Source organism: Trachurus trachurus, assembly GCF_905171665.1.
Source record: "Trachurus trachurus genome assembly, chromosome: 8".
Taxonomy (NCBI): domain Eukaryota; kingdom Metazoa; phylum Chordata; class Actinopteri; order Carangiformes; family Carangidae; genus Trachurus; species Trachurus trachurus.
Window position 1 is genome coordinate 16486576 of NC_139905.1, and position 25832 is coordinate 16512407.

Consider the following 25832-nt stretch of genomic DNA (forward strand, 5'->3'; position numbering starts at 1 on the left):
AAATTAACTGAATGGGGTCTCAGTAAGTTGATAAAGAAATTTAAAGGTAAGATTTTACAGTGTTGCTATGATACATACCAATGTAGAAGTATGTTATGTCGGTAGGCAGAGCAGGGTTGGAGACTGGGAGGGAGAGAGAGGGACACGGAAACACAACACCACCACACTCTTCGTGGCCATGTTGAGCAATAAAGCAAATGTTGTACAGTATAATTTCAAAATGATATCACTGAGGACTCACTGTCATGATACAGTATTTTATATATTTACCATCTGCAGTAGCCTACTACAGGTGTGTGCCAGTTTTAGCACCATTTCAATTAAGCTTGTGGAGACAAATAAAAAATGAAATTGAAAGAAGATTTGTATAGAGACATATAAAAAAAATGATATTGAAAAGTGACAAATATTGTTCGCTCAGCCTGACATGTTTTTAAAGTTAAAACAAACAGCTGTTCCTGCATCTGTTTTACTCCCTATGTAACAGACCTGTGCAGTAAGTTGATGCAACACTTGTTTTTGCATGACTGTTATGTGAATATGTTTTGCTAATTACAGATCAAGACATTGATGCAGAAAGTCTATACTGTCTTACTGATCAGGATATTGATAACCTGATCACACAAGTGGGACCAAGGTCAAAATTCAGGAAGAGGCTCAAATCGTTAAAGGTAATGTTCTGCAATGTAAAGACACCTCCTATTAAATTTAACTTATGTGGATTCATGCTGTTACAGTTACAGGAGGACAAACAGATGTCTACACACCAACAGATAAATTCAAGGCATTAACTAGAATTTTAAAAAACATCTATTTACTGTCATTGATTAGAAGGCAGGACAAGACTCGAGGCCTCAGGAAACAGTTGTGTCTTCTACTCATGTAAGTTGAATGCAGTAAATTGTAGTTTGATGTAATCAAAGGTATTTATTGTTGTTAAACAGAGGGATTAGATTTTATTTTCAGTGGCTGCTCACAATTGACATATTACACTTTATCTGTGTTAACAGAAGCGGGTAGAACAAGCTGATTCTGCTCCGGTAAGAACAACATAGAGTTTTACAGGTATATAGAAGGTGAAATTTCCCCTGTTTACATGCGAATGAAGTATCCTGAGAAAGGAAGTCATGACTGAACAATTGTCACATTGTTGTTGACTGAGGAAAGTGCTGCTGATAAATACAGTACAATCATTTGTTAGACCTTTTCTGGACTCTGCTTTGTCAGGCTCATCCTAGATCGGATGGGAACACAAATTTAAATATCACTGAAGTTGGCTTTGGACAAAGGACAGGGCCTATGTGAATATAAATTCTTAATAAAACAATGTTTTTCTATGGTCATCCTCAGGTATTACCCTCCACCAGTGGCACAAGTAATAAAGGCGAGACAGGAAAGAGAAAGTTGAATCTTCAGGGGGAGTCGAGCAGCTTTCAGTCACCAGCCAGTAAACGAAGATGTGACAAAAGACTGGGAGCATATGCAGGTAATTATGTTACTGTCTAAACAATGGAAATCTACGACCCACTATTGAACATTTATTTATATATCACATATTTGTCTCATATACCTTGGCCACAGAAAATACTTTCTCCCTGGCTGGTCAGTGTCTGTTATCTCATCACCACATCTCAAACAGTGAACAGCAGACGTGTTTGCCTCTAATTTACTTTACTTTTTTTTTCTCTCAGAAACCGACTTTAATCTCAAAATAATAATAGGCCTATGTACAAAAAAAAAAGTAATCTCCAGAACTCCAGAGACTGAGCTCAACCCCAGTCTCCCTGCTCCTCTCACCTACACACGAGCGTGTGCAGGCCCACCAGCCCCTCCAGCGAGCTCTGGATGACAAAAAAGACGGCACCAAAGGTACCAGCAACTGCGACGGCAACGTTACCGGCAACAGTGACAGTACCGTTGCCGTCGTCGCCTGGTCGGTAGGCTACCGGTAAAGTTGCCCTCATCGAACCGGTGTTGCCGGTGCCATTGCCCGTACTGACGGTGCCGTCACTGTCCAGGGCTCGTCTTCAGAGTTCGCTGGAGATCTGGAGGGGAGGCTGGCAGGCCATGCGGCCCAGCACACTGGGACTCCAGAAACTGGCTGGAGCTCTGGAGATTTTTTTTTCTCCATTAAAAAAAAGAAGAATTCTGAGAAAAAAAGTCAGAACTCACAATGGCCCTAATCCTCTTCTGTAATTAAAGCAGAAGTAAGCAGAATTCTTGTGTTAATAAGTCTTAAATAGTTATATCTTCCGACAGCAATCATCACTTATATAGAGTGTTTGGTCTGAAACACGGGTCTGTCAGTCACTCTGCTCTGCTGTAAGCTGAGGAGAAAACTTTCCTTGTATCCTACAACCTTTATCCAATGAGGAGAGAGAACGGCATAAAGGGGCGGTCCTCTCTGTGTGTGCAGCCAAGGGATGCGCGTGAATGTGGTGACGTAGGGACGAGGACCAATAGATCCATGACGAGGGCGGGGACTGCTAACTCCATCGGCTGACAAGAAGTTAGCCAAAACGACCGGATCGCTTACTTCTGCTTTAAGCTACCTCACTGTGCATAAATAGAAAAACCGTTCATGGTTCCTGCTTAATAATTTTTTTTTTTTCTCTGACAGAACAAATCCTACTGTCTGATGTGAAAAAGATAATGAAGTATGTTTATATGAGACTACAAAAGGAAGAAAACACAAAGCTCAATGCTTTCCTCAAGTAAGTGTTGAGTTTTCTTTTTTTCTAGCACATCACAACCTACTGGAAATTCAAGAGGATATTATCAGTCATTTTCATATGAAACTATCCTGACCTTCACTCACAAGCTCACAGACATTACTGAACCCTGTGTTATATCTTTTTTTTTTTATTGTCTCTCTTTGTTGTAATTTAAATGCAGACAATACACTGCCACTCTGCTACTGCTGATTTTGTGTATAGAATGAACACAGAAAAGAGATGTAGGACACTGTACGATGTAGGATGAAAAAAAATAATGATAAAAAATATTAACTGAATTAAGTCAAAGTACGGAGATAATTTGGTGGTAACTGTCATGACCAACCCCTTACATGCTGTTACTCGAACATAATGGACACAAAACCACATTTAAACTCTCATACCCCAATGTCTATACCCCATATGAATGCCAGAATAATGAAGAAGACTATATGAATAAGTTGGCGTTTATCAGCTCTTTCTTAATAAATGAGCAATTTACTAGTGTTTTTATTGTTGGGGATATGAATGCTGACATTTCAGACAGTAGATCTGTATTTGCTAACCATCTGAACCATCTCTGTAGAGATAATAATCTAATACTGTCCAGCAGGGAGTTGTTGCCATCTGAAAGCTACACATATATAAGTGAGGCATGGCACACCACATCCTGGTTGGATCATTGTCTCTCAACAGCTGATGCTCACACTTCCTTGATAAACATGGAAATTTTATATAATGTATCTACCTCAGATCACATCCCTCTAAAGATGGTTATTAGATGGGATAACATACAGTACCTGACACTGTAAAATGTGCAAACAGTCTTATTCCTGATCATGTGGACTGGTCCTCTCTTTCAGAGGAAGACATTGCCTCCTATTTCGCTCACACTGACCAACTGTTGAGTAATATATATCTGCCAAGAGAGGCACTGATTTGTAAAAATACTAATTGTTCTAACATTAATCATAAAATGGATATTTCTGCAGTGTATATTGATATTGTAACAGCTCTACTTAAAGCCAGCAAGCCTCTTCTAAAAGCAAAAAAGAAGGGTAAACCTAGACCTGGGTGGAACACGTATGTTGCTGAATTTTATACAGAAGCCTGTGAAGCTACTAAATCCTGGGCTATGGCTGGTAAACCGAGACAGGGACCTATTTTTGAATACAAGAAGCATACAAACGCAAAATATAAATATGCTATACGTTACATCAGTAAAAATGAGCAAACATTGAGGGCTGACTCCATGGCCAAGAAACTTTTAGATAAAAACAGCCAAGCTTTCTGGAAAGAGGTAAAGCGTGTCAATAACTGCAGACCTTCATTACCATGTACAGTAGATGGAGTTTCTGGTGCTAATGCAATTGCTGCACTCTGGCAACAACATTATAAGAAACTATTTAACTGTGCTCCAACTGAAGGCTATCAAGTAAATAATGTTGAAAGTGTGAGTACAATCAAGACCCATGAGGTGTATCAAGTGATCAGAAACCTAACAGTCAATAAATCCACAGGTATGGATTCTATCTCTGCTGAGCATCTCAAATTTGCTAGCTCAAGGTTATCTCCTCTGCTTGCTCTATGCTTTACTTCCTTCATGGTCCATGGCTGTCTGCCGGACTCTATGATGTCAGTGCTGCTGGTTCCTGTTGTCAAGGATAAATCTGGAAAAGTATGCAGCTCAGACAATTACAGACCCATTGCTCTTGCGAGTGTCCTGTCTAAAGTTGTTGAACAAATTATTCTGGAAAGAGTCAATGCATTAATTACCGCTGCAGAAAATCAATTTGGGTTTAAACCTAAGCACAGTACAGATATGTGTATCTATGTGTTAAAAGAATTGTTGAGTAACTACAAAAGAAAAAACTCATCCATGTTTATGTGCTTTTTAGATGCTTCCAAGGCATTTGACCGCGTGAACCATAGGAAGTTATTCAATAAATTGAGTGAAGCAGGCGTCCCAAAATACATAGTGAGAATCCTGTCTTACTGGTATGCTCACCAAACAATGCAGGTGAAGTGGGATAATTGTGTATCTGCCCCCTTTCATGTCAGTAATGGAGTCAGACAGGGGAGCATTTTATCACCTATTTTATTTAATTTCTACATGAACAGTCTGTCAAAAGAGTTAAAAATGTGTAAAACTGGCTGTATGTTTGGCAGTGCTGTGGTGAACCATCTCATGTACGCGGATGACTGTGTGCTCCTTAGTCCGAGCTCAGCTGGCCTGCAGCAGCTTCTTAATGTGTGTTCGTTGTATGGAGAACAACATGACATAAAATATAATGATGTAAAGAGTGTGATCATGATCTCCAGAACAAATGAGGATAAACATGTGATTTTCCCAGGTCAGGTCAAGTTTTAAAAACCTGTAGTCAGGTGAAATATCTTGGTCATGTGATCACAGACACACTGACTGATGACGAGGACATTCTGCGTCAGTCTCGCATGTTATATGTGCAAGCAAATGTGCTAAGACGGAAATTTGGCTGTTGTTCTGATGATGTGAAGCTGACTCTGTTTAAAGCTTATTGCACACCGCTGTACACTGCACATCTGTGGTCAAATTACAAAAAAACGAGCTTTCGGAGATTACAAGTGGCATATAATGACTCTTTGAGAATCTTGTTAAAACGGCCCAGATGGACCAGCACCACTGAAATGTTTGTGAATGCTCGAGTCAACACTCTCCAGTCTGTCTTAAGAAATATCATGTATAAGTTCATTTGTCGTCTAAACAACTCAGAAAATCAGATTGTGATGGAACTGACTAACGTTGCATTTAGTGCCACACGTTACACGTCACTGCTTTGGAAACACTGGTATAAGTGTCTTTTAATAAGGGGCTGCTAGACCACCCCGTATGTCGTTGTTGCTTGTTGTTGTTTCCTGTCCTGTCTTGTATTTTTAACTGGACCCAGAGTCTGTACTAATAAATTATCTATCTATCTATCTATCTATCTATCTATCTATCTATCTATCTATCTATCTATCTATCTATCTATCTATCTATCTATCTATCTATCTATCTATCTATCTATCTATCTATCTATCTATCTATCTATCATACACCAGGTCTAAAATCCGTGATCTGGAGACAGACAAGAGGGAGCTGGTCGGTGTGTTTGGTAAAACCGGAGCTGGAAAGAGCTCTCTGATAAATGCCGTCATTGGAGTGAAGAACCTTCTGCCCTCTGGAAGTGTCAGTGCATGTACCTCAGTCATGATTAAAGTGGAGGCGAACAAGGTCAACACAAAGTATGAGGCAGAAATTGAATTCATCACGAAAGAGGTACATCATCTGTCTTTAACTAGTTGAAAATGTACAGTTTAGCTGCAAAAGAATAATTGTTGGCTACATTATTTGACATTTGAGTGAATGAAATTCAACATAGGCCTAATTATTTTTTGTTTTTCAGGAGTGGGAAGATGAATTGTGGCCATTGGAGCATATTCTTAGGGATGATGCAGATCAGGAAAAGATAGATGATGATGATGAGTATTGTGACAAGCTGACAGCTCTGTATGGAGAAGAATGGAGGAGAAACATGTCAACTAAAAACCTCATGGAGGACAGACATTTCAGAGAAATTCCAGAGTTTCTCCAATGCAGGAAGAAGATATTGACATGTGAATCAGTAAGTAGGACTATCATGTCACATACAAGTAAACCTTGAGTGTTTAACAATGAAATAGGTTCAAGCTTTGAACAGTTACATACAATCAGTTATAGTGTAAGCCTTTTATCATCTAAAAAATAGGTTCTTGAAAATGGGTTTGCCCCATGCATTCATCATAAGCAGACTTAACTATTGAAGATATTTTTTTTCTGGACAGGCATGTATGGAACTTCAAAATAAGCTTAATAAAAAAAAACAGTGAGGATTTTGATACGTTTTTATTACATGTATGAACCTCCATGAACGCTTTATGTTGACCTTTCTCAGATTCCGATTCTTTTATGCAATTTATTAAGCACTTTGAATGTGAATATTAAAAAATCACTTTGCATTGTCTTACCTTACTTTATTATTTATCACAGGCCATAGAACTATCTGCAAAATTTGTCAAATACACGAGAAGTGACTTGAAAGAGGGACAAGGCAATGTAATCAAGAGGTGGTACTGGCCACTGGTGAAGTGTGTGACTGTCAAGGTGCCTGATAATGAACTTCTCCAGCATGTCACACTTGTGGATCTTCCTGGAAATGGGGATCGTAACAAAAGCAGAGACAGAATGTGGAAAGAGGTAATTTATTCCCATAGACTGCTGTTTATGCTGTTTTACTGTCTTTACTGTCTGAAACTGTGGCATTGATCATCATCAATTTCTCATAATTATCTTGTTATGCTTCTGCAGCTTGTAGGAAGTTGTTCCACTGTGTGGATTGTGACAGATATTGATCGAGCAGCATCAGAGAAAGAAGCGTGGGAGATCCTGGAGGATGCCTGTAGCCTCATGGGAAATGGTGGCGAGTGTCAGTGCATTCACTTTATCTGCACCAAGTCTGACCATGTTGAAGATTCAGATGATCAGTAAGTAATTTACATCTGTACATTTAATTCCATGTCAAAAGGTAAATAGCTGAATATACCATATTACAGTTTTTCTCTGTTGGTTTGGCTCATTTCTTGAAACAGAAATGACATTCTTAAAACTATAAGACCATTTGGCCAAACAGTCTTACAGTTCTGCACAACATTACAGCTCACTAGCAAAAGCGCATATCTCTCCCAAAACTGTTCACACATGCTTCAAAACTAGATTCATTTACCATGTAAAGTGTCAGTACCATCAAAATGGCAAAGATCTTTCTCAATTGCTTTTGGCTCATTTGCATTCACTTAGTGCTTTTACCAAAAATAAACTGGATGGTTCAGCATAACACCATGGATGAGCTGCAGAACCTCATATCTCTCCCAAAACAGTTTACTTATGTGTCAAAACCAAACTTCTTTCTCATGTAAGTAGTCAGTGCCCCCAAAATGCATCATCCCTGTGGCATTCTGTGAGCACTGCAAGTCAAAATGCTTAGATGTTTTGTCACTATGGCAGAGACGTATAAAACCTAAGAAAAGGACTTTACAGTAAGAGCAACCTCCAAAGTTTGACATCACACACACTGCACTCATATTGCCAAGGAAATTGTAACCATTTTTATTCACATATAGCCTACATAAAGTAACTCAAGATTATGTACTGTAAAAACAAAATGTATAGGCCTACAGTTCTCTGTACATGTATGAAATATGAACACAAAAAAAACAGAAAAAATATACCAAGCCTATAGTGCAGTAAACAAAGTTTCACGAGTAGAGACATTTTCACCACTCATCACTGTCATCACCCTCTGTCTCCTGGCCACCATCTTCATCCTCCTGACCATCCATACGCTGCGCTCTGATTGGCCACATATTTTCATCAACATCACAGATGATATTTTCCCTCGCGATGCAGGCCCTAGCCAAGCTCTATATATACGCGTTTGGCAGCATTCACAATCATAGACAGCACCAGTCAGGTAGCTAAACAGCTGATTGATTGGTCATCTGAGATGTAGGAACTCCTCCTTCGTTAGTCAAGTTCTAATTTCACCTGACTGTCAATTACTGTCATGAATTTATGAAATGCTGCAAGAAATTCATATGGTTTTCATGGTATTAGCCTACAGTATGTTGACTAATTTTGACAGTTGAACAGACTATTGTGCATATGATGATTTACACAGTGAAATCATGCTGACATGTTTTGGAGAGAGCAACCATTAGACTGAGAATCAACTAATCAGCTTAGATCAGCAAGATCTATTCATTTGGAAAATGTGCTAAATGTATGCTCATTGTGCTAACTCTAGGGTACTTGTACATAACCATTTGCAAAGATGCACTAAGACACTTGAGACATGTACTAAGACATTTGCAATTTGATGAAATCAATGAGAAATGCCATTCTGTTGTGAACATTTGCAAGGTGGTTTGGAGATTTGTCCATGTTATTTTGAGAATGTAATTTCTGTTTCAAGAATTGAGCCAAACCAATAGAGAAAAACTGTAAGACGGTAATTAATGCTGTGGGTCGACTTGGAAAAAGAGAGACCATGCATGCACAGATTATATTGATTAACCTTTGTGTGTGATCGAAACTTGATTAGAAAAAAAAGTGTGTTGATTTAAAGACATAAGAAACCAGTTTGGACAATACTGAGGTGGAAGTAATTTCTCCAAATACTGAGGTGCCAAATCTCTTTTCAGTCGATCAGCTGCTGTTCGTGATCTCATACAGAAGAGAAATCTGGAAGCCAAGCAAACAGTGATGTCAGAATTCAGAAAAGACAAAAAGATTAAGGTGAGTTATATAGACTTTGAAAAAGCTTACAGACTGATGGCCTGACGTTAAAATCAAAACCCATTCTGATTTTTCAGAAACATTTCAGTGAAGAGTGTTTCCAAGTGTTCACAGTGAGCTCCAAGGAGTTTCTGAAAGAAAAATATCTACAACGAGACGACACAGGTAGGTGAAGACTCCATGACAGTAAGATTTATCACTGAAATACACATTTGGTTTTAGTTTATTTTAATCACTTTAATGTGTGCAAGGATTACTAACCAACTGAATGTGTCTGAAAGTATGTAATGTAAACATGTAAAATACAAACTCTATTTTCCTAGAAATACCAAAACTTCAGGAATATCTGCAAACTCTGAACGCCTATCACTCAGTGACATTAAACTATGTGTCTGGAGCGTATGGGATTCTCTCTCTGATTCAAGGGGCGAGATGCAGGAAAGTGGTACGATCCAGTGATAAAACCTCTTTCATTTTGTTTAATCATCTCAGTTGTCATTAACAATTCCCTGAAAATAATAATTCTGACATCAAATGAGTAAACTATGCTCAAATGCATGCATGCACATGCCAAAGTCAGATGACTATACATTTTAGTGCCAGTTAAATACGTTTCTTTGTGATGTCACCCCTATAGAAAATCTGTCCATGAAGGTTGTTGATTTACTCAGGCCGGGTTACTTCAGAGAGGCTCTGTGACAACAGTAATTAAATACTGTTCATACAGGATGAACAACAGGATGTCATGAATAAATGTGTGTTTGATTTCAGGGTGGAACAAAAACAGAGGTGTGCCGAGAGCTTGAAGAAAACATGAGGCGGGAACTTGATAAAGTCAGAAAACCCATGGAAGAGGCTTATGAGGCTTTTGAAAGATGCCTCACTGAGGGGGTTGAACAATCAAAAAGTTCATGTGATGCAACGTTGAAGTCCATCTTATATCCTGTATGTATTTTGTACTACTTTAATGACGATTTTGATTATGAACTTCATACAAAGAATACAAGAAGTTTTTTCTGTTTTGTTTCAGAGAAAGGCTGCAGGTCAGAAAACGGGTGTTGGTAGCAGTTTTCACAGGACATTAAAGTATGTTGTTCAGAACAACGGCACCTACAAAACAAAAAAACAGAGACAAATAAACGTCAATGAGAAGCTGAGTTCGTTCCTGACCAACAGCATTGATGAGGAGTTCAGAAAGACCTTTGCGTAAGAAATTATTCACTGAGGACACAAAAGTATTTGTAGGTCAATTTACAATCTAGAGAGAGAAAGACTATTGAGAGATTGTACTCTCTGGACTTGTTTGGAGTTCTTGAAGATGTTACAAATCTCACCTGAAAGACTTTTTCAGAGGGGTTCTTTAGGAACTTGTTGACTGAGTGATGACACAGAAATTAACTAAAGCAAGTTAAGTTACCTCAGGATACGCTGACCTGGATGACTGATAATCATCAAAGATGGTATTTTTTATAAAAAGGACATGACATTTAAACTTGTTGACATGTTTCAGAAATGAAGGATGTGGAGCATTCAATGGAGCCATCGCTGCATTTACACTTGACACAAAAAGGCTGATCCAGAAGTACAGAGAGGTCAAGCTGCAACTGACTTTTCTACAGACAGAGGTAAAGTGTGTGTGTGTGTGTGTGTGTGTGTGTGTGTGTGTGTGTGTGTGTGTGTGTGTGTGTGTGTGTGTGTGTGTGTGTGTGTGTGTGTGTGTGTGTGTGCGTGTGTGTGTGCGTGTGTGTGTGTGTGTGTGTGTGTGTGTGTGTGTGTGTGTGTGCACGTGTGTGTGCACGTGTGTGTGTGTGTGTGTGTGCGTGTGCGTGCGTGTGTGTGAGAGAGAGAGAGAGAGAGAGAGAGAGAGAGAGAGAGAGAGAGAGAGAGAGAGAATACATAAAACTACACCCTGTGTTCTTCTTTAAGGAAGAAAAGATTAAGATGAAACTCAACAGAATCATTCGGGAACGCAAGAAAATAATGTACCGCAGTCTGACCTGGATAATCGAGGAGTACATGCAAGAATGTTATAAAAGTAATAAAGAAGATCATGATATATAGTATACAGACTGTCAGTAAATTCATCATGATTATACAGAATCATTCAGTTTGACAACTGTTTTCTTTTTTATTCTAGGAGCAGCAACATTTAGTGGACCAGGTGTACTGAAAAACATGAGGGACACCATTGAAAGGCATGTTTATGAATCAAAGAACATCATGTTTCAGCACGCTAAAGATGTTCTCTTGCTCCACCTGAATGACCTGAAGGTTTGTTCTTTTCGTATAGCCATAGGAAACAGAATGCTATAGTAAAATGTTCTGTTCATTCTAGGGTTTTTATACTAAGATTTATTCTGCATCATTCTAAAATCTGTTTTTACTACAACACTGTAGTCACTGCTTTTAAGACACAAACACAAAACATATGTAGGGATTAACTATTTGCTTAAAATGAAAGTAGTTATTTGTATGATTCAGAATATTTGGCTGTGGGAGTGAAAAGTAATGAGCGATTTTGTTGCTTCATTAGGAGTATGTCTTGAAGGAACTTAAGGAATCCCTGATGAAATCAATTGAGCTGTCACTGAAGACTACTGATGACTCAATCCCAGGTTGAGAACATTTAAAAAAATATATATACATTGTACTTATCTCACTGATATCAATATGAATTTTATGTGAATGTAAAAATTATATATTCTGTTTATTCATTTCTGTTGAATCACAGTTTTTATTTATTATATTTTCCTTTTAGATGTTTCAGCAGAGTTTGACCTGGTGAAGAAACATTATGATGACATAAACAGCAGCAAGATGGAGAAACATCACTAATTTGGTCAAACTTATGTTAAGTGTCTCTACAATCTGAGAGACCTTGATTTACTTATGATCTTACTTTAGGAAGGAAGAAAAACCTGCAAAAAATCCCTTTGTTTTTCTCACACTGGTCTTTATTGCTTGCAGAGATTTTAGATTCTTTATAAGGACATGTTTTGCCTAATTAATGTGCTTTATACAATATATGCCTTTGCCACTTTAAATGCTCCAAAGACTTTGTGGTTTTAAATGATTCAACAGTTTTTTATTATGCATTTTTATGTTTTATATCAATGACTTTATATTATGACCTTAATGTTTGTAGACTTAAAGGCCCCATGCTGTGCACTTTTCTCTGGGTTTATTTCCCTGCTGATATCCCTAACAAGATGTATCATTGGTTTTGAGTACCTGTGATCTGCTTAATATCGTTTCTACTGCCCCTTTCTGTTGCCTCTTTCTGGAGCTCTAGCAGGCACAGGTCATTTGGCCAATCAGAAGAGAGAATGAGAACCTCTCCTCTGATTGGCTGACTGTTTTTGAGTGGCATGTGGTCGGGCCAATCACAGGCAAGTAACTGAAACCTAAGCTGCATTCATAAAAATTGAATATAAACAACTGGTCACGGTGGGCGGAGTTACCTTGTGTGTGACATCACAGAAAGGAGGAAGTGCTATCTGCTCGTTTTAAAGAGACAGTTCCTACAAATGGGCGGTGTGTGTTTATCCGTTTATGACCAGTTTGATGCATGGGGCAGTATATACGAGGCCCAGAGACCTCCCCAAGCACGAAAAAACAACCAAAATCACATTTTTCATGCCATGGGGCCTTTAAGTAACTTCATATTCAAGGCTTTGCTAGCTGCAAAATAATAATTTCTATGTGTGTTCATATTAGAAATCAAAATAGAAGAGATGAAATGTATGACTTTTTAATGCAGTTATGTATTATACTATTTTTCATTGTTTTAATTCTAAAAAGGTAAAGGCTAAAAATACTTTTGCTGTAGTATACTGTACACTACAGCTCAATAGAGACACCTTGACCTATTTTGAAGCAGAAGCAGCAGATGTACCATATATTGTATGTAGATCATTCAATTATTAAATATCCATGGAAACGATCTGTTCATTGATTTAATTTATTATCAGTGTGTTAATGACTTATATGTGCAAAAGGACACTTCATGATTGTGTTGATTCATTTGAACCTGATAATGACCTGTTGAGTGGTTGAAATCAGTCAAAGAAGTGACAGAGGCGAAGCTGTCAACATATTGTTCCAATAGTTTCATTTTGAAGGTTTTTGACAGCTATTTGACTTACCATCCTACTAAATTGCAAAGCAACCCTCCAGAGATGAAGGCTAGTACCGGTAACACAATCTGTCCACGTTACCCAAAGAGGAATCAAAAGTGTCCAACAATGCCCAAAAAGAAAGCTGACATGTGTCTGGGTGTCATATTGTTAATGTGTGATATCAACCAGCATTTTCTCCAAAGTCATTTCCAAGCTGCAGCTCTGCTGCTTAAATTCAGATTTTATAACCACATACATAGAATGACAGAACATTATTTTATTTTTTATGTTTTTTTTGTTTTTTTTTTCAAAGGAACAAAATCATAAACTTACATTATTTCCCTGAATGAAACATGATATTGTCACTGTCACTCAGTGTTGGGGGTTACACAATCACAATAAAAAGGAAAATTTTGATTCCCACGTGCACGCTATGAGCTTTATATGTAATGTGAAGTCAATATTTAGCTTCTTTTATGTCACATTTGAGACATTTGGTGAAAATAGAATGGCAGAATGACAACATTTGTGCTCAAAAGCAATCTTACAAAATTTCATTTTAGACTTGTTTTCTACACTTATCTATTACTGTATTCATATCCTATTTCAAGCACCAAAACAGTTCATTCTCATGACTGAAGGAGTGTTTTCATAAGGGATTTGAAATTTTTCAAAAAGCAGACCTCAAATTTCCAGCATTTGGCCTAAATTATTTCTTTATACAGTGTTCTAGGACAAATTGGCCTCAGTGTGCTTACAGCGGAGGTTCTAATATTTAGACATAAAACACTTGAGTATTGTTACATCTGCAAGTATCTTAAAAAGATAAATTTAAGAAAATATGTAAAAGTCGAGAAAATTGCCTCAAACCTCAGAGGACATAAACATGTCTGTATTCAGTTTTAACCAGTGATTTGCGCTTAGAGTGGGCCACAAACGAAAAATCTTGTTTAGGGCCACCAAAATCCTAGGGCCGGCCCTGTCTCCTTGATATCAGTCAACATAACAGTGGCTGTGATGTGTTGAAGTGGTTTATGTGTTAAGGTTAGTTCCTCTTCAGGATGAATAGCTTTCATCCTTTTTACAGGAATTTGTTTTTGCATGTGAAAGCTGAGCACTCTGCTGATGTTGCATTAGGAGCAAATGACTTAGCCTACGTAACATCAAGTTTTGTCCTGTTGCAATGGACAGAGCAAGTTTACAGTGCCTATATCGTACACACACGAAAAATTCAAATTTCTGTTCTGTTCTTTATGTCCGAACAGTTTCAGTAGAGATGTGTTGTTTTTCAGGAGGATTAACGGTTAAGGTCTTAAACGTGATCAAAGCACCACTGGTTTGGGGCGCTGTATTGTTTAGTGGGTCGAGCAGGCGCCCCATATGCAGTGGCTACAGTCCTCGCTGCAGCCGGCCTCAGTTTGAATCCTGAATCCGGTGGCTCTTTGTGGCATGTGATTCTGCCTCTCTCTACTCACAGTTGTTATTATCAGTGCCAGGACATCATATCAACCAACCACACCCAGTTTTTGTGTAACATCTTATGTGCCTTAAGGCAGTTCCTCTTCAGAATAAACAACACACTCTTTTAGCCTACATCCGTTTTTGCATCTGTGCAAATGTGAGAACATGGCTGCATTCACCAGGCACCAGGAAGTGATCTGATAAATATGAGGTGATCTAATGGCAGCACTCCCAAGGTGCTTCACCATGGCCTCATATGAACTGTACTATAGCTAACCTGTTCATCCATGTCTGGATTTTTCAGTCCTTTAATCAACAAAAGATTATCCAGATCCTGAGAGGAAAGGTTTGGTTCATCCAAACACTCCCTGGACAAAAAGATCTAAATGACCAGAAACGTTTTTTACTCAGACAAGATGGAAGTTATGTAATTGACTCTAAACACCTCAGAAACATCTAGATCTAGTGTTCCCTTGGGCAATCATCAATAGACTAATGATGAATGGACTGCTGTTTTATCATGGATTTCTAGTCCCAACAACCTCTCGAAGCACTTTACACAACATTCCTCTTTGCTTCATGGATATGTGTTTGAGACACTGAAGTGTCCTGACAAAAAGGTCATGTTGGTCATATGCCCATACCAGTTTAGATGAGAAAATTCATGCAAATTTTGGTGTTTGAATTGTAAATATGTTATTTTGGGACTTGGTAAGCAGACAAATCCCATTTATTATAATTTCTTAATCAAATACAGTTTTAAGAGTCAGCAAGTTAATATATTAGTTACATAACACTTAAACTGCTGCTCTGGGAAAATCAACAGCGCCAACTCTTTTTGAAAAATCTGACAAATTTCCTAATTTTGTAGCTGTAGAGCTTGATTGAACATAAACATGAAAATGGTCATGGTCAGAAACATGTTTCTGAGTCACGGCATTCAATTATCAAAGTCAAGGTTTATTCTCATACATTATGAGGTCTTCCTCATGATGTATAACATGACAGCAATGAGGACACATAGGAAGGAGGTGCAGGACTTGTCTTTATGGTGTCGGCATAACAACCTCTAATGTAAATAAAATGAAAGAGCTGATAATTGATTTCAGGAAGTCAAAATATGTAAAGGCACCGGTTTTACATTAATGACATCCCTGTTTTTGTCTATTGTACTACAGTATCAAATACAATTTGACATGTAAATCCTAACAGTGCATAGAACATTATCTTTTAAAGGGCTGGAATGACAGATGAGATTTAAGTTTTCCTCTTATAGGAAGTCAGTAGTAAATGTGTGCATGTGGACAGCTGGCTCTTGCCTCTACCTAACACATAGGAGTGATACTGGAGTCACTCCACTTGCAGCCTAATATCATCATGAATCAGAATCAAGAAAGTTTAAATAATTGCACAATTTATTCCAGTCATAGAAAACATGGCAAGGTGGCATTTTAAATAAAAACAACAACAAAAAAACAAACAAGTACAGCAATGTCAGTGAATAACATCAACACACTCAATACAACTGACACAGAAGTATACTGTCTACCAATTTATTAAAATGTGGTTTGATCATTTGTTCACATTAATGTTCTTGAGTCTAACCCTTATCTCCAGGAGTTGCTTTGTGGGAAATCTTTGCAGACTTTGGCATGCATTTCATATAAGAATTTATTTCTACTTCTAGAAAAACTCGACAGTGAAAGACCACTGTGCATCACCTCTTATGTGAAGCTATGTTAATGTAACAATGCACTAGTATGTGCACAAACAATTTAAATTCTCAGGCATTGCCAAGTGCTGAAACACACAGAAATGTCTCATAGTGTAAACTCAGGACCATTAAATAAAAAAACAAAGCACACATTGGTTCTCGAAGCCCTTAGACAAAAAATACATAAAATAAATAAATTATTTACTTTTAAACTACATTAGTGAGCGTCAGCATGAAATTCACTTATAAGCACTAGAAGTTTATGGGAACAGTTAGTGAATATAGGCATGCTGAAATATTACATAGCAAAGGCATAGTTCTTAGGCACAGATAAATAGTAAAACTTATTTCCCTTTAGCTCTGACTGTCTTCTAGACTGCATTTACATACATATACCTATTTTCATTGTTTCAAAAAATGTAAAATGTGTCTGCTCGCTCATCAAGTGGTCCAGCTACATGTGTTGACACTAAAAACTATCGCTACAACAGTTAAAATGATGGCATTGTGATAGTGTATACAATCATTTCAGTTCCAATAAGGTAGGTTAAAGAACATCAAAGAGTTAGCAGCGCTTACTGGAGTTTCAGTGGTGCAGTGTTGGTATTAAAAGACTAAAAATTCAAGTTCACAGGTCAGGAGATGTTGAGTCACCTGTTAACCCAGAGAGTGCTGCTTTTTCAGGCTATCTGAGCGCTTCACCCTCTCCTCCGGGGTCTTTCTGTACCAGCTCCTGTGAGGAAACAGTTTGTTAGTTTGGAAACAGTTAGTCAAAGCTGCAGTACTCCGCTGCCTTTAGCACAAGGAGATAGACATGTTTGTTTAAAAATCATATACCTTGACTGTGTGCAAATAGGAAATTGAGCGTATGAAAAGTTTAATACAACAATCCAACAAGCCGATCAACATTTTATCAATCATGGAGTGCAGAATGTTTCCCCAAAAAAGTAATAAATCACAGTTGTGCCTTATGAGAGCAAAATAAGGCAATTTGCAATTCTAGGATAAAGGTCCAAGAGTAAAGCATGCTGAGACAGGAAGTAAACTCACCCCTGGCGGTTCAGCTGCCCTGGGGCAGGAGAGTTTTGGCCTTGGCTCGGCTTCAGGACTCTGTGAAAGGACAAAGCAAGAATATATTTAGACAAGTGATTTTAGGGGGACAATGAAACCAGCAATACACATGTATAAAGCACAATAGACAGAAAATATTACAGGGAAAAACAAAATATCACAGCTGTATTTGGCACCTGTTGGTCGTAGGGCTCTTTGGCTTCTGCTGCATCTTCCTAGCCTGTGCAGGGGATTCACCAACCCTGATGGAATTACATCAAATAAAAAACACAGTGGATCGCTGGATTTCAAAACATTAAGATCTAAAAGATCCCAAACGCTATGGAAGGCAATATTCCTTCTTCCTGTTTTACCTCTTTTTCCTGTCCAGAGACCTCTGTGTGGCCGCGGACAGAACCACTCTTTCTTTGTAGCTCTTGGTTTTCTCCTGCAGGAACAGAATATTGAAAATATGCATGAACTTCCTTTAAAAACAACCAACAAACGTCATCTTCTTCTGATTAAATGTGGTACTGTGATTTATTATTGGCCTGTATTTTCTATTTACCATGTCTCGCAGCTTCCTCTCTACACGTAGCTCCCTGTCCTGCTGCAGCAACGCTAATCGATCGCCCAAAGGCATCTCAAAGAAGATGTCATGGATGTCATAAAGAGCTGCACGTAACTGAGGGACAAGAGCATTCATATAAATAGAGAGAAAGATTGACCTCTGCTGTCAGCTGACAGTAACTACACACTCATACCTGGGCTCTCACTCTCTCCTGCAGGGAGAGATCTTGTGCTGAAAGAATGCATTTCTTCTGCGGAGCCTCAGTCTGGAATGAACGGATGAACTCCTGTGTGTCCTACACACACATACAGTATATACAGCACACATTCAGAAACATGTAGTTTAAGTGGTGTTTTTAACATCTTTTTGTGTGCAGGTGACAGTGTAAGCTCACCAAAATAGTCTGGCGCAGGTGTTTGACTTTCTCTGTTTTGAGCAGTCGGCGTGTGAGGAAGCCACGCGTGATGGCGCCAATTCGACAGAACGCCCTCTGCTGCTCTGGTGTGAGAACCTGGGAATCGCAGCAAGGATGCAGGATGATGGGAATGTGAGGACAGAAAAAAAGAAAGGTATGAAAAATTTGAATTGAATCCATTGTATAAAGACAGTTACAGAGTCAATATGTCCTTGGGGTACCCATATCCACTATTCATGAACAGGGGGCACAGAAAGCCGACTTGGTTTGCCAAATTCACCAGACTTTCCATGGAATATCACCCACAGTTCATGGCAATATACTGTAGATGTGACAATGTAAAAAAAAAAAAGGATTCCTTGAAACAATAAGCATGCATATTGAGGACAATTGCATTTTACAGTTGTTTGTTTTTATTGTCATGTTGGTTGATTGATTGATTAAGTATGCCACATTTGCATTAATTTGGACTTTACTGCTACAGTGAATGAAACTGTTCATTCACCAACAGTGTATGGTTCTTTGTTGAGGGTTTAATGGGTGTGATATTAGTGTTTAGTAGCTCACTAAAAGAGGAAAATCTATCTCTGTCAGACACTCTGGTAGGCAGCAGGGCCCGGCTCACACATCTTGCAAAAAATAGCAGTGGCACTACTGTAAAGCCACTTTGAAATGTGCTACATGGTCAGGATTTTGCATAGACACACACTCACTCTTGTGTGCTTGGACATACCCACCAGACTAAGCCTTGCTCGAGGTTTGCTAGCTGCCCAGTTGGGCCCCCACAGGTAAACTGGAGGCTGGACAGAGGGAGAGCACACACTGGAACTGACAGGACTGGGAAAACCTGGCAAAAGTAACAGATCATTTCAACTGAGACATACAGAGCTCTTTAGTTGTTACTGCTGTGTTGCTCAGATAATGACATTAGTGGCGTTTAATTATCTTTTACAAATGCAAAAGGATGAAGAAGTAAAGTAAAAACAAATGTAAAATGGGACTCAGTCTTTTTTTTGTCTTGGATGACAAAAGTTGTTTTCTGATTTCAGTCTTCAGCCCAAAACTACTAACACTCTGTATTGATATTTGTGGATGGCTGCATGGCTTGTGGTAATGAAAATGAAACGTCCTTCACCACATTATTTATCTACAGTACTGCAACACAGTCAATTCATCTCTTCCTTCTTTATATGTATTTTCTTAATTTGGCATGATGTGGCAGTGGCACATATCAGAGTCCTGTTGCTCTGTTTTATGACAGTATTTTGTTAACCTTTGCTATGCTCTGATAAGGTTGATGGTAAACTGTTCATTGCTAAATGCCTTCAAAATAATTTAGTAATTTATCCATTCTGAAATGTTTGTCCATTGTGTGCAGTCATTTGTCACGACTGTCCTCTCATACAGTGATAAGTGATGTTGGTGAAGAGTTACCTATGCTGTGTCCAGGTGATCGTTCAGATGGTGTTTGGGCGGGGCTCAGTCCTGGGCAGGAGGGGCTGACAGCAAAACAGCTGTCACCTACAGACCTACGCTTCCACCCACAAGCATCTCCACTCAGGGGCCGCACACACCCCTGCTCATTCAGTCTTCTCTCAGCCTCATCCAGCTCCTAAACACATACACACAGGCGCACACACACACAGATGCATGAAAATATAACTACTTTTATTCTATAAATGTTTACAATGAAACATTTTTTTTAAATCATACGATGTGTGAAATTATATAAATTTTAATAGTGATTTGGAAACAAAAAAGCCAAACAGACTTAATGCGCACTTTCAATACACAAGTCAATTTAGTAAATTTGATGTTGCTTTAATCACAGTCTGTGAGAAACAGATTTTTTTTTATACTGCCCAAAATTAAAATGTTTTGCTCTCTGCTTCTGTGTAAAATAGATGTTGATACTGTGATTCTTGATACTAACCAGACGGAGGCGCTGTTGCTCTTTCTCCTGCTCAGCCAGAAGCAGTGACATCTGCAAGGCGTGCTCCTCCTCCAGACGCCTTTGCATGTCCTCTAGAGCTTGTGCTCGTCTTTGGGTCTCCTCTGATGATGTGAACAAAGACGTAAAGTCGTACATTTTACATGGTTTCATCACTTTCTAAACCTCTGCCACACAGTATTTCACATTAATGCTGCAGTAAGAGAAACAGTGGTTTCAGTAGCAATGACAAAATTGAACTCTGTATGTTTTAGCAGCTACAGTGTTATAGTCTCACCTGTCTTGCTGGTCTGTGTTTCAGGTGCGTTTCTCAGAAATGTCGGTGTGATCCTTCCACTGTTTGGATTCTGAGGATCATCAGGCTCCAACCTGAGCGAGACCTGAGCCAAGTCAGGGGTCACACAGGGCCTCAGTAGACAGGATGAGGGGTTTTCTACCTCATATGACTGGTTTAAGGGGGCTGCGATGATGCGCCGACTTGGGGCCATCCATGTAACTCCTGCCATGAAACGAGGGACTCTTTCCTGGCTGCGGTCTATGTGCTCAGCTCCAGGGGGGTAAGTATTCAACTGGCTGTCCAGGGTGTGGCAGCGCCGGCGAAATCCTGCAGCCACATGGTCGTGGTGTCCCACTAGGCTGGGCACCGGGGCATTAATGGGGCTACATGCCTCGCGCACTGGACTGGTACCACAGTGGCTGGATCGACGATTGCTACTTCTGCTTCCGCAACCAGCACCTTCACTACCCACTGAGCCCCAGTGATTGGAGAACCTTGAAGCCCCTGTAAGAGCTTCTCCCCAATCTGTCATGCTAGCACCTTCCCCTGACCTTCCTGGGCTGCGGGGAATAAGGTCTGCTGGTCCTATGGGAAATGAAAAATGGATGTTACCTGTGGAAACTGGGCGTGGCCTGCGTCTCCGTGCACAGGGACTAATGCTGGACTCTGGACTTGGAAGACGAGTGTACTGGTCTGGTAGACTAGGTGAGAGGCAGCCAGACTGTTGGAGACTGGGCTCATACAGAGTCTGGTGCTGGATCTGGGTCTGTGGTGCACCAACAGGACTGTGATGCAGGCTGAATCCAAACTCAACACCCGTGTCTCTCACGGGACTGCAGCTCTTATTCTCCTTGTCTGAGACAGTCTCCGTCTGGGGGACTGTGTGTACAACTTTTGACCCCTGCTGACTCTGCTCTCTCTTCACATACTCTCTTGATTTCTTCAGAAGGCTGTCCAAACTAATGTCCTCCTCCTCCTCCTCTTCCTCCTCAGTCTTCTCTTCTCTCTTTACCTTCGCTTCCTCTGCTGTCTTGTAGCCATTGAGGTTGGGGGTCTCGGAGCATGCAGCGACCGGCTGATCATTTGTAGGAAATCCAGCATCTCTGGGAAATCCAGGTGAGTCAGTGACCAGGGTGTAGCCGCTGACTGTCGAAGACTTCGAAACTGGCAGCTTGTCAACCTCCTCAGTTGGTACTTTCTATGCAATGAGTCAATAAAACAAAATCGATGGTGTTATTACTTTCCTATTTTATCAGAATAGCACAGGTTTAAAGTAGTTCATTCATTGCACATTGTGAGCTACAAACAGTTAAAACAAGAAAAGACAGACAAGTGTTCTCTGCCAACTAAATGTCAGTTATCTAAACTGAAAAAGTCGCTGATATCGATCCCAACATCTGAATCCATTGATCAGTCTCGATTGTTGATGCTGATTTTTCTGTAAAAACACATATCCATTCTTGAGTTTTGCTTGTTACTACAAACAATAAGAGCCATGACATATTTATTCAAATACCTGGAATTGCATCACTGAAGTTGATTTGCAAGTGGACAATATTGCTTTGGCTGCTGATGTGACAAAATAGAGCTACCATTAGGTAAAAATAGCACAGCCCACCGGAGAAAGCGTTGAGTCAGACAACCTGTATTCAAGTCTGCAAACGTCACTAGAGACTCTGGGACAGACTGTAATTCAGTTTTTGAGACTGACACACAGACCTATTTCATGTTTGAAAATTTTAGATGATGTCTGCTTATGAAAAATAAAGTGGCAAAACATTTTTCTTCTCTGAATAGAACTATTAAAATCCAACTGCCATTACTTTTTCTTTGGAATGGACTGATTTTGCTATTGTTTTCACTTATTGAATGAACACCATACGCCTCTCCAGCATAACATTCATTTAAAAAAAGATGCAATCTTCCTGGATCAGATCCTAACTAGGCTTGTGAGCACAATCATACTGTGCTACTGACCTGAGCTTGATCTAGTATGTCCTGAACACGAGCCAAAAGCTTGTTCCTCTGCTGGTTCTGTCTGTCCATCTCCTGCTGGACCGCCCTCTGTCTGTGGCCACACATCTCCTTGCGCTGCTCTGCATTTAACTGGAAAAAAAAACACACACTCTTTCAAAAACTTATACCACTAGAACTACAATTAATCCAATTTCTCACCCAAGCAATATCACTAGTCAAGAACTCTTTATGATGTGGTTTCCAATACACAAAACATATCAAATCATGATTATTTGTGAATTATTCTCGGTTGCTGATAACACAGTCACATTGATGGATTTCCCTCTGAGGGTGAATAAAGTCATTCTTGTCTTATCTTATCTTTATTCCATGTTTGTGTTTACTTTGTTTGAGTCGGAAAGAAATCTTCCACTCACAGAGCGGCTCCACAGGCCTCACACTGCTCCCCTCACAACTTCGCTATTCCCGAAAACTAATTTTGTCAGCAGTTACCAGGAGGTGGATTCACCTGACTAACATCAAACAACCTCGATGTTTCTCGTCATCAATTATCTCCTCTCTCTGTCTGATGCCAACTGCTGATCTAATTGGGACAAGTCAGCTGAGGAGTTCAAGAGATATTATGCAGGTCTCACAGAGAAATGTGTTTTTCCTTAAATGCTACTTTTATCGAATTCACCCCGTTTAAAGATGTGTGTTTTATGGCTGAGATAACATCCTTCTCATTTCTTAGTTCTTACATAGTCATGGCAGCAGACTGATAGATACACAGTATTGTTAAACTAACTGAACATTTTATCATCTAAAAGCAAAGCAAATCTTTGTTTATGGGGTTCAGCTCAGAGCTTTTTAAAAAGACCCATTAGCTATGGCCTCTGTTTATTTTTGAAGAGTGAGTGGTTTAGCTCTATCTTCGGTTGTCCTTGGCTTTCAGAATAAAGATGCATTTCGTCCTTACCAGTGGTGAAAGCACACCTCTCCCATGAAAGCGGAGGACAGAGCAAGCCTTCAGGGAACACAGTGGCTCACATGTCATCTTCTTGTATTTCCCCTCCTCCTGCAGTATGGCCAAACTCCGCAGGCAGAACTCCTCGTAGCTTTCCATCTCTGGACACCCACACATCCACACTCTGAATAGGAAACACACACCATGTAGCCTCGTCAGCCAGCTGTTAAATTAGACGGAGAGTGTGGCATTAGATGGACATCCACAAGTCAGTGAACAGGAGAGCTTAGGACACACTGGGTGTGGATCACTAGAGGAAAGAGACTGGGTAGAAGAGCAGGATAAATCGCCTCCAACAAAAGAGGCTCTGTCTGCCCTAAGTGTTTTTATCACACTCATCACATTCCTGCCATTCCTTTCCATCAGACATTGCTGGTGACTGACATCCATTTCCGCATCCCATGGAAATGTGTCCAATCAATACAGTTTCTATTTCTGAAATATCTATTAGTAAATGGATGGTATAATACCCTGTACAGATAGGTCGTGTCACCCAGGGCGTTAGCCCATGTGCCCAGATGTTGTATGCATCAAATTAAAACATGAAACGATAGCTACTGTCTCCATAGAGCAGACATTTACCATTCCTCGGTAAGGGTTTAATTGTCCTCGATGCTGCCAATACAACCCATGGTCTACTCTGCAGTCGCCCCATCACAGCAGCTAACGTACCCCACACTGATTCATTAACGTTATAGCTTAGTGACAGCACAGTAAAGGTGGGAATCATTTTCTTTTTGTGCCCGCCTCTAACAGAACAAGCTTTACACCGGCGATGTTGACAGTTTATCGCATGCAGCACTTCATTTTACGGCTTCTCTTCTTTTTGAAGACAGACATTTTCGTACAGATGTGCCTTGGCGGAATGACAGTTAGAAAAACGTGTGTATTACTCGTTGCCATTTTCTTACCTTCACAGTGGATATAAAGGGATGTCTTCTTTTCTTTATCCCCGCGGCGAGTGTTAGACACCGATAAACATGTAAAAAGATAACAAAGTGCCGGTAATAACGGGGACATTTAAATTCCTCCTCTCAATCTCGGGGAGCCCACCACCGCTGCCATCACCATCACTTTCAACTCTTCCGGGCTCCAACAGCGCCTCCTAGCAACAGCACGCGGGCCACGTTCCAATACGTTCCACGCGACCTCTTCAAGTTCCCTTCTCGGGAAGATTCCATCGTTAACAAATTCCATACACTCGCAATAATTGTGTAAATGATTCTAGAATGTTCTAGAGAATATTTTCGTAGATTGCTGTGACCACGCATGGCGGAAATATGATTGCAAGGAAACTAGAGAGGAGAGTAAAGGATGAAATGGGAAGGAAAACGGAACGAAATGACCATTTCCATCTCAAATCACCTCATTTTAAATGTATCAGATGTATCTCTTTACATTTATGTATTCACCATATTGTGCGCAACATAGGCCTGTAAAAAATAAGTTATCACTAGGCTACCTATACCCTTATTATAAACAGTTTAATGTTCATGAATATACAATATTTACCAACTTCTTTTAAACCTACTTTGTTTTACAATGTAATTATGAAGTAGTGCTCACAGGAAGAGTAATTCATAAACACTTGTTTACCACTACTGCATTACGTTTTTATGAACTACTAGGCCTATTATACTTACAGTAAATGCCAAATCGGTTTTACCATTAAAAGTCATTGTTGTATCACAGATTAAATCCTCAAGGACCTTGCATTGCAGTGTTCTGGGATTCCACATGCACATGGCTCCAGTCTTGCTGATCAACTATAAATTAATTTAAGAATTGTGCAGAATTAAGTGGTGATTCAAGTCTCTTGTGGCCGCTTTTAGTAGCTTCTAGTTCTACACTCATTACATGTGCTAATATTGTGAATTGCATTCCAATATTCACAAATGACAGATCCTAATCACATTACTCAAGCCCACTTTTCCAGGATGGCAGAGCATGTTTGGGACTGTTATCATATGAGCACTGAGAGGGTAACACAACAGGGCATATTAATTTTTATCACTTTGGGTATGTCTGTGATCATATCTTGTGCTCTACAGGTGTTATGAATGAATTATATGATCATTCTCTGTTTCCATTAATTGTAATTTAAACTGTGGAAAGAATGAACAGTTCATAAGACTATTTCACACTGTGGAAACATGAAACATAAAGATGTGTTAAATCAAATTACCAGAAGTGCCAACTGTCGGTAGATATGTCAATAAGGAGTCA

General features: G+C 39.5%; 2 protein-coding genes across 2 annotated transcripts; one reads left to right on the top strand and one right to left on the bottom strand.

The window, feature by feature from the left end:
• Positions 1 to 2652: 2652 nt before the first annotated feature.
• Positions 2653 to 14458, top strand: LOC310989874 (nuclear GTPase SLIP-GC-like; the record flags this gene model as incomplete). Its single annotated transcript, XM_083977026.1, has 13 exons — positions 2653 to 2714; positions 5796 to 6012; positions 6140 to 6358; positions 6763 to 6969; positions 7081 to 7256; positions 8973 to 9066; positions 9144 to 9231; positions 9390 to 9511; positions 10097 to 10272; positions 10577 to 10691; positions 10993 to 11101; positions 11204 to 11337; positions 14450 to 14458. 13 exons carry the CDS (start codon positions 2653 to 2655, stop codon positions 14456 to 14458), a joined length of 1728 nt encoding a protein of 575 aa, XP_083833152.1.
• Positions 14459 to 16314: 1856 nt separating this feature from the next.
• Positions 16315 to 24651, bottom strand: ccp110 (centriolar coiled-coil protein 110). The gene is made up of 14 exons (XM_083976440.1): positions 24518 to 24651; positions 23559 to 23730; positions 22589 to 22729; positions 20624 to 21821; positions 20329 to 20450; positions 19830 to 20007; positions 19133 to 19242; positions 18375 to 18491; positions 18174 to 18275; positions 17978 to 18094; positions 17784 to 17857; positions 17607 to 17672; positions 17410 to 17469; positions 16315 to 17092 (listed from the first exon to the last, which is right to left on the bottom strand). Exons 2-14 carry the CDS (start codon positions 23721 to 23723, stop codon positions 17017 to 17019), a joined length of 2526 nt encoding a protein of 841 aa, XP_083832566.1. The 5' UTR covers positions 23724 to 23730; positions 24518 to 24651; the 3' UTR covers positions 16315 to 17016.
• Between the last annotated feature and the right edge of the window lie 1181 nt (positions 24652 to 25832).